Source organism: Aspergillus pseudotamarii (genome assembly GCF_009193445.1).
Source record: "Aspergillus pseudotamarii strain CBS 117625 unplaced genomic scaffold BDV38scaffold_105, whole genome shotgun sequence".
Taxonomy (NCBI): domain Eukaryota; kingdom Fungi; phylum Ascomycota; class Eurotiomycetes; order Eurotiales; family Aspergillaceae; genus Aspergillus; species Aspergillus pseudotamarii.
In genome coordinates, this window is record NW_022475119.1 from 1 (window position 1) to 12,792 (window position 12,792).

General features: G+C 50.9%; 3 protein-coding genes across 3 annotated transcripts; all 3 read left to right on the forward strand.

Moving 5' to 3' along the window:
- Positions 1 to 87: 87 nt before the first annotated feature.
- BDV38DRAFT_15521 (uncharacterized protein) lies at positions 88 to 4,394 on the forward strand. The gene is made up of 3 exons (XM_032051699.1): positions 88 to 1,151; positions 1,219 to 2,602; positions 2,680 to 4,394. The coding sequence occupies exons 1-3, from the start codon at positions 577 to 579 to the stop codon at positions 4,102 to 4,104; spliced, it is 3,384 nt and encodes a 1,127-aa protein (XP_031907619.1). The 5' UTR covers positions 88 to 576; the 3' UTR covers positions 4,105 to 4,394.
- On the forward strand, positions 4,230 to 4,642 carry BDV38DRAFT_15529 (uncharacterized protein). The gene has a single exon (XM_032051702.1). The coding sequence runs from the start codon at positions 4,355 to 4,357 to the stop codon at positions 4,598 to 4,600; it is 246 nt and encodes an 81-aa protein (XP_031907620.1). The 5' UTR covers positions 4,230 to 4,354; the 3' UTR covers positions 4,601 to 4,642.
- An 885-nt stretch (positions 4,643 to 5,527) lies between these two features.
- BDV38DRAFT_275825 (putative C6 transcription factor (War1)) lies at positions 5,528 to 10,907 on the forward strand (the record flags this gene model as incomplete). Its single annotated transcript, XM_032058092.1, has 6 exons — positions 5,528 to 6,481; positions 6,549 to 7,175; positions 7,980 to 9,391; positions 9,446 to 9,726; positions 9,778 to 10,337; positions 10,422 to 10,907. The coding sequence occupies 6 exons, from the start codon at positions 5,528 to 5,530 to the stop codon at positions 10,905 to 10,907; spliced, it is 4,320 nt and encodes a 1,439-aa protein (XP_031907621.1).
- Between the last annotated feature and the right edge of the window lie 1,885 nt (positions 10,908 to 12,792).

Sequence of the window (12,792 nt, forward strand, 5' to 3'; positions counted from 1 at the left end):
ACGGAAGCTTTTTGGCCTTCACATTCCAATCAATTTCCATCCTTGTTTTTTTCCCTTTCACTTTTTTTTACTTCTTTTTTTTTTTTTTTTTTTTTCTGTGGCTCTAACTCGTAAATGCGCTCATTTGTGTGAGAAAAAGGGAAAGAAACAAAAAAGCCAAAAAAGCGAGGGATCCCTATCGGTGGTCCATACAGTCATTGCCGGGCTCCTTCACTGTTTACCTCCGCTTGCGCTTTTTGGACCTGGAAATCCCTTCCCCGCCGCCAACTTTCGGAGTTATGGTCCCTATCCCCTACATTTCCATTTCGGGGCATTGAGAGGAGTAGTTCACTCCTATTCTTATTTGGTCCTTCGATCGCGATACCTTATTTCGCCACCCCCTCTGCAAACCGATTCTCCCCCAGACTGTTCCCGTTCGCTCCGTTCACCTGGAAGTTCGCGGCTTTACCGAGCCGATTAGGCAGACGCTGATAGCTTCAGAAATCCTCGGATCTTGGTTGGACAACGTGGATTAAATCGTCTACGAGGGGGCTGACCTCCCCAAGGAGGTCATCCTACATATACCGGAAGATCGTGATGTGCGTAGACCAACTTGCGAGATGGCATGACCGACGCGCACCTGGGGTTTCCATACACACGCCATCGTTCCAGTCACAAGATGAGTGGGATAGCTTGCGATCGTCGCGACGACATTGGATTCGATCCGGTGGCGGGGGGATAGTGTGGAGATTGATGCTACTGTTGGTGATACTGGTGTCTCCGGCCTATGCTGCTCTGGTGAACTTCGACAATTGCTTGCCTGCGCCCACCATCGCATCGAAACCCCAGAAACTCCAGTTTGTCCCGCTCGATGTGTCCGTGAAATTCGACTTGACGAATTCGCTGCATAACTTGAACATCACGGTATACGGTAATGTGTCTGGGACCGCCGACCAGTCGTCGTCCTATCCATCTCCCGATGATCCACAGTGGACAAACCCGAACGCGACGGTGGGAAAGATCATGGACCTGGATACGGCCAACAACAAATACAGTACCCTGATAACGACTGTTGATGTGGTTAGCTTCTCTCCATACAGTGGTCCAACTAGGTTCTGCGACTCAATCATTCAAGGAGAGTGCCCGCTGGGACCTGTCTTCTACTCTAATGCGTGAGTATTCAGGCTTTACCACTGTCCAAACGTTATGGAACTAACCAAATGTCCTAAATATCATTAGGAGCGACCTGAGTTCTTTACGCTCTTTCTCTGTCCAACATGACATGCTCTCGTCGTATCGCTTTGCGACCCTGTCGTCAACTCTCTTAATCAAGTCTGGCGATGCAGCGGCCACTGAGCTAGGATGTATATCAGTTGATGTCACTCCAGATCTTGGATCGGCCCTGAAAAGTGCGCTAGCTTATGTCCCTCTTGTTATCCTAATCCTCGTAGGAGTCGCGACCGTAACCGCCGCAATATACAGTCCATGGGGGACAACGGACCCCTTTCACTGGACAAGCAATTATGGCCGCGATGAAGATGTCCTTCGCCTGGTGACGCCAGGGTTCGGGGACTGCCTACAATATATGCAATTCGCAGTACTTACAGGAGCATTGTCGCTGAACTACCCCGGCTATTATCAACCGGTGGTGAGTCAGGTTGCGTGGTCAACCCTCATGTTTAACCAGAGCTTTCTAAGTCCTGGGAATGAGCGGAATCCTGTAAAGGATGGTGTATACACCGTGAACGGTACCTACGGGCTGGACACTCTACAACAATATGTTGGAATGGAGTCGGCGCGGGATATCTGGCCGGGGATGATAATATGGTTGCTTGCGGTTGTTGTCGCGATCACGCTCATTATCCAGCTCGCCTTTGCATTTCGGTGGCTTCATCGTGAACTTGCCCATATTCCGGAGGAAGACCTACGTTCTAAGAACATGCCGTTCACCGTTGGTAACGTCATTCGAATCGTCTGTAATTATCTGTTCTTACCGCTCATTTCGCTCTCCTTTTTCCAACTGGTTATCGCTAGAGAATCTCCAGCATACTCTGTGGCTCTAGCCGTCGTGGTCATTCTCATAATGATAGCTTTTGCAATCTGGGTCATTCGGTTGATCGCAAGCACTCGTCCCAAATCATACCTCTTCGACGATCTGCCGACGGTATTGCTGTATGGTCCACTGTACAATACTTTCTGCGATGATGCAGCCGCCTTTACTGTGGTGTCTCTCTTCCTGTCGTTTGCCCGCGGCGTCGCGATCGGTGCGCTTCAACCTTCAGGGATTGCTCAAATAGTGCTCCTGGCGATTTGCGAAGTTGTTGCCATTTTGACGCTTGTTGCTTTCCGCCCGTTTCCTTCGCCGACGTCCATGAACCTCTATCACGCCTGTTTCTCGATTGTGCGGTTTCTCACAATCCTCTTGAGCGTCGTTTTTGTTCCGTCCTTAGGCGTGTCCCAGGCTGCCCGTGGTTGGATAGGCTACGTTATTCTCTTCTTACACGCAGTCGTTCTAGTGTTCGGGTTCTTTTTGAACGCCTTGCAGACATTGGTTGAAGTTATAGCTCGACTCGCCGGTGCTGGAGGCTACGAAGGTGGTGTTACCCGCGGTGGCCTCGTCAAGGTATGTATAGTATTATCAATTCCTTCCTTTCCTAGCGTTGGTCTTCTCGTCTGGGTGCTAGGCTGACAATGATCTAGGTATTCGGTATGCGGCAACTCTCACGGCGTATGCCAAGACGAAGTGTTGGAACTCGCCAAAGCATGGGCTCTGAGGCTGCGATGCTAGCCCACACCGACGAGCGATTGTCTTCTCAGTTTGACGGGTCACGGCCCAGAAGCCTTTCGGGCAGCTCGGCAATGCTTCTGAATCGGGCAGCCGCGAGTGAGGGCAGAACCAGCGCCTTCTACGAGTCGGGCAGTGCTCATGGAGGTACTCATAGTCGGGCTAATAGTAGTGGTCTATTTACACCCACCACGCCTGGTAGCAACCCTACTTTCCAGGGTGCAGGCTACCAGACAACTGGAAGTAATTCTCCGAAAAGCGGTCCCCTTATTGCCATGCAAGCGCACGATCCGTACTACAGACCTCCCAGGCCTCGCAATAAGAGAGTGGATATGAGTGGAGGCGAGAAAGGTAGAACGGGCGGTCGGCCACGAGCAGGCAGCGACGCTGATGATGATATAATCGAGGGCCCCATGTCTGGGCGGGCTACCCCCGTGCCAGCCTACATTCCTGCGCCGAAAGACGATCTCGATCTGGATGATCCTCGACAATCCCGCAAAGATTACGCTGTTCGCGAGGTCGACTTCTACTACCGTGTCCGGGGTCCGCCGCTGTCGCAAAGCGGCACGCGTAAATTGAAGACTGGCCCTGCAGATCCCACTGGACCTGTATCTTCTGCCACCGGCTTCTTCCGCAACCTGTTCCGAGGAAAGACTAAGGAAAACGGTAAAGGATTCGAAGTTGTTCGCAGCGCAAGGGCGCCCCCACCTGGTCTGCTTCCTGAAGGGGATGATGTCCACGAACCATATCGAGATGAGCCTGACGAACAGGCTACCGCAGGGCACAGCCGTCGAGTCTCAGGAAGCGACCGATCATATCCAGATACAGATAGTGATGACAACAATCGAACCCGCGAGGCGCTGATCAGCCTGCCTCAAGTTGAGTCCGGTGGCGCTATTGAGCTGCCCAGTCGCATCGGCTCCCAGCATAGCTCACCTTCAGGAGCCCCACAGGCTTCGCGACCTTCTCGGCGTGATTCTCGGTCGTTGGCTTTAGAGGAAGACACTGCATCTCTTCCCGTTGTGACCAAAGCTGTTTCGCAAGAGGCCCATTACCCGGCTCCTCAGTTACATCCTTCCTCATCCGGTACCGGCCGATTGCCGTTTAGTGCTGCTAGTTCCCCTTCGCGGGATCGCAACTTCTCTATAGCCTCAACAACCGCGTCAACGTCCTCAAGCCGGCATCACGGGAATGGTACCGACCGGCCCTCGAGCATGGGATACGTTGCCCAGCATCGCACCCGGGACTATATCCATGAAGCTAGCCCGGATGAACCCTCTTTTACTGGAAGTGCTGCCGAGCTTGTTGATGAGCCGCATCATCCTGAAGGAAGTCATTAAGCCCTGTGCTGCAAGTGAAGCACTATCTTCAGTGCACCAAGTTGCACTTCTATCCTAACGATATATCCGTCGATGTGACAGCATGTATATTCTGCGCTGTTCTATTTGTATTTGATATCAAAGTGACGAATTTCCTTTTACTATTCTTCGTTTCGTGCTACCGGAAAAGAGCTGTACCTGGCGTTCTGATATACGTTTGGATCTCCGTTACATATACACCACGATCTGCAAAATACCTACCCGTCCTACCATGTCTTCACTTTCTTTTCTTACTTTTTCTGCCCTATTTTCTCTATGCTTAATTCGAGGGCATTCCATTGTGCCTGCAAGGGCAGCTAATCGTGACCGGGAAAAGCCTTCTAATTCAGAAGCTCTTCGTCTTGTATATTGTGGAGCGTTCAATTCATGTATGAAGTATTCGAGAATAGTTTCTTTTAACTACCGTGAAATTAGGATCGGCCAGCTCGACTGGAATAATGGGATGGTACTTTTCTAGCTATATAGCCCAAAAATCACGAGGTTAGCATCAAATTCGTTATTATGGGTATCCATCCAGAAGCAAGTGTGGATCAGTATCCGTTATGATAAGCCGAAGTGGCAAACGCTATTGGTATCAAAGTTTCGTAGACCCTGACAATTGGAAGATTTCCTTATTACCTCAGCAAGGGGGAAAAGGCATCTGACCCTCGAGGTTGAAAATTTTGCAGGATATAAAGGATTCTTACCGGGACTGCACCATGATTTAGAATTCATTGGGAGGTCACACGGTGCTGCAGTCTCGTGGGTGTTTGGTGCCTTAGAATTTTGGACTGCTATCTTTCCAGTTGCCCCGCGGCGAAGAATAATAGGAAAGGCGGGTTAATCGTAAGGCACACTTGCCTGACAACTACTAACTAACCTGGACTCTCTCTCACCCTCTTTTTCTTTCTGCATTTTTCCCTCTCTTTCGCCTTCACTTCGTATTTTATTCAAGCGTGACTTCAGTGTGCAATTCTCGTTCCTTCTTCTTTATTTTCCCCCTTTAGCGCTCTGTATTTGTGGTGTCACGAGACACCCACTCCTCGAGTCACTTCTACTTATTTGCCATCAACACCGAATCTTGGGAAACTCCCTCTCCGCCCTGAACCGCACTTGATAAGCCCTTGATTACTGGCTCGGTCACCCCTTGTCGCCCCTGCCTTCTATTCCCTTGAACGAAACCAATCGTCGTGGGGCTGACACCAGTGCTTGCTTTTCCAACCCGAAACCAATCTCTAAGTGTTCGTGTCCGTCTTCGTTACTTCTGTCCTTCGTGTTCTTCGCCCTGGAATCGTTGCGCCACACAGTCCATGACGGCCCGTCATCTAAACGGCGGAGGTTGATTTCTCCAGCGATAGGAAAACAGCCAACGTTGAATTCGTTATTCACTCCACACCCTTGGTTGATGTCGTCATCATCGTCGAGTTCTGTCCCGACTTCTGCACCAGTAGGTGCTTCTACCGCATATTCCGCCCTGGGGCATCCCGCTGGATTCAGACCCCATGCGACCTCCGATACCGCCATGACAAGCGAGGCTGGTCCTGCTTTTGACAGACGCTCTGGGAGAAGGCGCTCCACTGTAACTGGCCCGGATCGAAAAAGAAGATTAGTCAATGCGGAGGGGGATGTCTGGTCGAGACAGTCAGTATCTGGCAGTGCGATTGAATCGGGAGGGCGTATAACAGCACAGATGGATAGCAGGCCTATTCCCAGTGCGGCGTCGTCGATGCGACACGAAAGCTCTGCGCCTGGTGCGTCCTACTCCACGCCTATCGACTTGTCATCGTCGCCCCCAGGCCAGCGTCAGCGGTCAAATGACCGCCGAACCTCCTGGTCACGAGCGGGAAATGACTATCTAGAGTATATACGGCCGCGGTGGCAGCCCGACTCGGAGGTGACAAGTTGTCCGATCTGTCGAACACCGTTCAGTTTCTGGTACAGGAAACATCACTGTCGCAAATGTGGACGGGTGGTGTGCGCGTCATGTTCACCTCACCGGATCACAATTCCGAGACAATTTATTGTCCATCCGCCAGACACCAACCGTTCCCGTGCATCCACGCTGATCACACCACGTGTAGCGCCGCTCGTTGATCTAGAAGGAGATGACTCGGCTCAATCACCGACCGCCCTTAACCCAGCTCTTGGAGGTGGCGAGGAGGTGCGCTTATGCAACCCTTGCGTTCCAGACCCGAACCCAGAACCACCGCGTGGATATACAACCATCCGGGCTCCAGGCGAGCCCCAGTCAGGTACAGATTATATACGGGGCAGTTTTAGTGCATCAACCAACCAATCCCGTCACCGCGCTTACCATTCCCTCTCATCACCGGCCCGCCATCCGCCGTACGCCTCGATCGTAAGTTTCTTAACCTTTTATATGTCGGGAAATGTTTCCGTGACTGACTGAAGATAATCATTTGTAGCCCGACAATTTCTCTTCCCGTTCAGCCCGCAGGACAGTGGGGTCGAGTGACTATCATCTCTACGGCGGCTTCGGGGGGTCCTTAGGCTCGCGATTCCAAGAACGGCCAATGGAGTACGGTTCTTTATCAGCAGCTCGATTTGCCTCGTCGACGATAACATCGGGACGGCCTCTTCCTCTGGCGCCAGGCAGTGCGATGCTGTCGGCTGGACCGTCGTTCGCTACATCTGCCGACCAGGAGGTACGTTTACCTATCTCCGCTCCCCGTCGCCGTGTGGACGAGCGAGACCTTTGCCCTATTTGTGATCATGTTCTACCGCCTCTGGATATGAACGGGAACGAGGATGCTCGCGAGGCACATATCAGGCAGTGCATCGAAAGTCATGGCTCCCGAGCGCGCTCGTCCTCCCACAGTAGCAGTCCCGTTGCGCAGTCTTCTACCCCTGTGCGAATGCTCGCCTTTACGGCTACCGAGAAGGATTGTCTTGGGCATGATGGCAGTGCGCAGGAATGCACTATTTGCATGGAAGAGTATGAGGTTGGCCAGCCGTTGGTCCGACTAGAATGTCTCTGCAAGTTCCACAAAAGGTGCATTGTCGAATGGTTCGAGCGAAAGAAGGAGTGCCCGGTACATAAAGTGTCCTGAGTGATTTGTATATGTTTTGCTTTCTTGGGTTTCTCACTCTCTCGCTGGTTCGTATCTCTTTATTTCTATGCTTTTGTGGACCCTTCTCTTCTCATCAGCTTGAGTTGACAATATGGCGTTGGTTATGGGTTTATGGCGCAAGTTCCATGCTGGATATCTCTTTCGCAACCGTTCGAGCGGGCGTTCATTTCTAATCTCCCTTGTTGGCTTGTTGGCAATCTGTAGGTGGCGTTCTACTCTCTACCATGATATGTGTGTTCACTTTCGAATTGCCATCTCAGATCTATATCTCTATATCCTACGGCGGTATCGATATATCCTTTGTGCAGTCCGCATTGGGCCCCAGGTAGATTTACACATTTCAAAAAAATGGAATCTACATACAGTTTAGATGACGTCCTACAGCTTGAATGCCACCGTAATCTATAGGTGAAAACAGGGTGTAGGGTTAAGCCTCATCAATGATCTGGCAGGATCTGTATCGAAGTAGTATAGTGCGGGAGCAACCCAAAAACAGACTAGTGGGAACTGATCAGCCGCTGTCGGTCATCGGTCGCCGATTCTGCCGACTGCACGCCAGCAGCTCCATCAACAGACATACATTGTTCCACAGTCTAACTGCTCTCAGGTAAGTCATATTACGTTCTGTCCCGTTTGATTTACCTTGGCCACTCCGTATCCTCTTGCGTCGCCTGCTGCATTTGAGAATAGTCCCCATCGCCAACCTCATCATCATGTTGCCGCGGTCGAGAGGCCGACGTGCTGACGGTGACATATCCACTCCAGTCCCCGCAACTGATGGAGATCGATCCGCGCCTGCGTCCGGGCAGCGATAGCAGCCCTCCAGAGGGAGTCGGAACGAACCATGCTTACCTCCCGTCACCTGCCACTCGACAAGCCGATCCCGCTCCTCTATCCTCCCATCCGACGCATGACTACCCCGACCCTCCGTCCCAGGTCTCACCGAATGCACAGCTGCATTCTGCGGCCTCGACCTCTAGCGGTCCCGGCTACTACGGCAGCTCAACCACACAACCTCAGTCCAATCATGCTCTATACCAAGCGAGCCCTGGGAGCATCATTGGTAGTACACAAAGGCTCGACTCGATCGATCCCAACGATCCTTATGCAGAGCTGAAACGACCACGCGCATGCGAATCATGTCGGCAGTTGAAAGTCCGGTGCGAACCTGACATGAGCAACCCGAACGCCTCCTGTAAACGGTGTGCCAAGGCTGGAAGATCCTGTGTCGTTACGGTCCCAACCCGTCGACGCCAAAAGAAGACGGATAGTCGCGTCGCAGAATTAGAGCGGAAGATTGACGCGCTGACGGCAAGCTTACAGGCCTCTCAGGGTAATGGGCCAACGCTACAAACAGCCTACCCAGGTCCGCCGCGTGAGGAGCACACTGGAAGACGATGGTTGGGGCCAACTCATACCGCGTCGACTGGTTCTCTACCGGTGGGGGAGCCCACCGGCCTGGCGGGAAAAAAACGGCGACATAGCGGGGAGATTAAGGACCCAAGGGACAGTGGTCTGGTGGGACCCTCATTCTACCGTGCTCCAAGCCCTGCTACAGAGCAGATCTTAGAAAATACGTCTAGGCAATGGCATGCTCGTCCAAGCTCCGGCTCAGATACCACAGCGCCGAAACCGAACGCAGCAAATGAGCCCCTCGATGTGATTGACCGATGCCTTGTGAGTGCGGACGTAGCATCGGAATCTTTCAACAGATATGTGAAGCATATGGCGCCCCATATCCCGATGGTAGTCTTCCCTCCTGGAGTCACGATAGCAGACGTCCGGAAGACCAAACCGGTGTTACTCCATGCCATCATCGCTACAGCCGTGGGGCCTATTCAGCCTGAATTACAGATTCCCCTTATTGAAGACTTCTACAGGGTCATTGCGGAACGCGTCGTGGTGAAAGGCGAAAAGTCACTGGATTTAATTCAGGGACTTCTTGTGACCTGCAACTGGTACATCCCGCCGGACCATTTTGAAGAGCTGAAGTTTTACCAGTTGAGTCATATGGCTGTGACGTTAGCGATGGATATCGGGATGTACCGTAGGCCGATGCCAAAGAGTCGTCCATGGACCTTGGTCAAAGACCTTATATTGAAAAAATCGCCGTCTCAGGACCCTGATTCGGCGGAGGCTAGACGGGCGTGGTTGGGTTGTTATTTTCTAGCCGTGCAGTAAGCATTACCCTTTCGAGACTGACTGTGAGAACCGGTTTCTGACATCTGTAGGGTTGCTGCCTCTTTGCGACGCACCCTTCTCGTACGCTGGACTCCGTATATGGATGAGTGTGTAGAAATATTGGAGAAGTCATCGGATGCATTGCCCTCGGATAAAGTGATGATACAATGGGCCAAACTAGTACATATTATCGAGGATATCCATCAGCAGTTCTGCCCCGACGATACTGGGTCCATTGTTGCTTTCTCAGAGCCCAAGGTTCAGTACACTCTCAAAGTATTCGAAAAACAGCTAGAGCAACTCCGGAGGGAGCGAGGACCGAGCGACTTCCGTAAGTTCGCACGGCATCCTGTCCCTGTGTCTTTTGCTGACGAGCTGCCAGCCGTATTTACGCAAGCTGAATATATTGTCAACCTCTATCTTCACGAGGGTGCCATGCATGTGGATTACAGCGAGGATCAGAAATCACCAGGCGACGACCATTCCAGCCTGACAAGCGCCGCGCATATGAATGCTTTGAGCACCTGTCTTACTTCAATTCACCAAGCTATAGATACCATCTGCTCCGTTGACATCAAGGATCTCATCTCTCTGCCTGTTTTTGCCCTGGCCCGGACGTCATTTACGGTTGTTGCATTGATCAAGCTTTATTCCATTGTATCTTCACCGGAAACACGTATTGGCCAGGTAATCGATGTCGCTAGTTTAAAGACCGAATACTACCTCGACCGCGTGATCGAGCATTACACCAGGGCCGGCGAGCAAGCTGGGGGGCGGACCCCGGCCAAGTTCTCGGTGGTGTTGAGCATGCTTCGAGGGTGGTTTCTGAAACGCAAGGACCATGGACTCGCTTTGAGAGACGCTTTCGGTGGCGGACTGCGCCCAATGAACTGTGGTAATGACAATACCCCTTGTCAATCAGCCGCAGAGAAATACCAAAGGGTGAGTTGGTACCCATATCTCTCGTTCGATATATTCGCTATGCCTGCCCGAAGTTCCCCGTAACATGGCTGATGACCCCAGAAGAACACGGGCACGACTCCTCTCCACCTGCTGAGCGAAGTCGCCATGGGCGAGCCGCAGAACCGTCCTAGCTCAGGCCAGGGTCCATGCCCTCCATCGACCGCCAACTACACCCCCCCGGCCTCAGGGCCGGTCAGCCAAACTCCCTCGTCAGACCTTGTATCGCAACCGCAACCCTCTCTAGGCCCAAGTCCTTCCCCGGCCGCAGGTGGCACGACCGATTCCGACCCCTGGGCCCAGTACCCGGCCCCAGCGCGGCAATTGTATCCCCCCTTGACGTCAACCTACCAGGATATCCCACCCTCGGGATACCCCGAACCCTCGGTAAATAGCAACATGGCGATGCCGTGGCCGGTGCAAGGTTTCTTTGTGCCGGAGTTGGGAATGCAGGTGGGGTTTGAGCCGGAGAACCTGTATGCGCTGGAGAATATGTTGGGAGACGGGTTCTTCAACCTGCCATTACCGACCGAGGGGACCGGATATTATTAGTGTGGATACACTCGGATCAATCCTCTGCGGCGTGTCAGTCTACGCCCTCGTTTATATATACCATTTCCGATTCAGACGCGGGATGGCGGAAGGTGGTACTATACACCTCCCGTGCCTTCCGTGTCTTGTACGGCATGTGGAGATTGTTGATTTGCACAGATATCTCTATTTCTCTCACGGTGAAATGGACTTTCCTGCTCTGTACATACATACATATTGCTTTGATATGATACCCTCTTCTCCTGTCAACCATGTATAACCAGAAAATATAAAACGCAAATTAGGACATGCACCGAGATGAACTACAAGAACAAACAAACAAACCAAACAATGGAAAACTCCAACCAAAATAAGTTTTATCCCAGATTACCCCAAAGAACCGTAAAACCAAATAGGAAATTAAAACTAAACCCAAAAATAAAGTTAAATAGTACTCTGTACAAAACTAACAAAAAAAAGAAACAAGAAACTAAGATAAGAAAGTAAATAAAAAAGAAAATCTCGCCCCAAAACTCAAACCCAAAACACACGTAACCAAAAACCTTATCCTATTTTCCCACCAACCAATAACAGCCCTACCAAACTTTAGTAAGCGGGATTCAAAACTGGAAGATCACAGGAGAAATGAGAAAACGGAACGAAGGAAACAAAAAAAAAAAGATAATGAGAAAGAGGCAGGTGGGGGAGGCAGAATTGGAGTAACCAAAGCTTTTCTTTTTTTTTTTTTTTACCCGTGTATCGTTGTGTGGGGACCTGACCCTGAATTTTCGCACATAGTTTGATTATCTTAGTATTGCCTTGGCTTTGGTCTAAGGTACCATAAGCCGGCCATTACTCGGGTTTTTGCATTTCGGTAGAGGAGTTCACTTTCTAAATTGGGATGTTTGATCAGCTGGGGACTTACTCGTACTGGTGATAATTCTGAGGGGGGAGACGGCGTGGGGGTATCGAATGTTTACGAGGGTGGTTTAATCCAGGTGGTTGTGGTAATGATACCCCACTTGAATGTGAATGTGGCTGTACTATTTCCAATTGGTGGAGAGGCCTTTTTTTTTTTTTTTTTTTGTTTGATCCGGTGAGATGATGTAGGGCAAAGTACGGAGTATACGGGTTATATTCAATGGAGTTCATCTTACTCTGTAGTTCCGTATACCCGCAACTTATAATAAAGTGTACTATAGGAAAGTCAAAACATCCACTATGAAACGATCCGAGCGCCAGGTTGATGAGAAACAAAAGAGAGGTAAGAAAAATGTAAGTTCATGTTATATAAGGTTTAAGGTATCTCGGCACCGGCAGTGAAAGTATATTTATTGTTCCGGTGGTCGCGGATCTAGATCCGATGCAAGCTGGGATCCTTTCGGAACTTCACAACTACATACCGGCGCTCCGTATGGAAGTAAGTGTGGCACATACGCCGAATGTACGGAGTGGCTTCGGTGTGGTTGTGTGGAGGTGGACGTCTGGCTCTTTGGTTAGGGTACAATCGACAGGCTCTTCCCCTTCTTGTGTTTTTCTCCCATTGGATCCTGGCGATTAGGGCTCGTTTCGCCCATGTATGTGCCTTCGTAATCAGTTACCGAGAAAGGAGTGACAAGGGAGGAGAGGCCCAGGGTACACCACGTACGCCAGAAGTCAGTCATTATAACTGAATATGACGTGTTGCCGATCCTGTCTTGGATGTTTACATGAAGCTTCGTCATGTTATCGTTTGGTCTCTGCCGGCTAATTCAGCAGCTACATGGATATGTGCCGAAAATGACGTTTGTGTTGGTTATCATTGTCAAGGTTGGCTATATCATATCAGGCCTGTTCGTAAAAGGGGGGTAAAGGGGCGTAATCCACTCTAAGTATGCGGTTAGTAAAAACTTATAGAACAACCTGT

What these genes read in the sequence shown, in the direction of transcription:
- BDV38DRAFT_15529 (XM_032051702.1), top strand. Translation starts at nt 4,355, where the DNA reads ATGTCTTCACTTTCTTTTCTTACTTTTTCTGCCCTATTTTCTCTATGC.
- BDV38DRAFT_15521 (XM_032051699.1), top strand. Translation starts at nt 577, where the DNA reads ATGTGCGTAGACCAACTTGCGAGATGGCATGACCGACGCGCACCTGGG. An exon ending in CCTGTCTTCTACTCTAATGC is followed by an intron (nt 1,152 to 1,218) that starts GTGAGTATTCAG and finishes AAATATCATTAG; the next exon opens with GAGCGACCTGAGTTCTTTAC. An exon ending in CCCGCGGTGGCCTCGTCAAG is followed by an intron (nt 2,603 to 2,679) that starts GTATGTATAGTA and finishes ACAATGATCTAG; the next exon opens with GTATTCGGTATGCGGCAACT.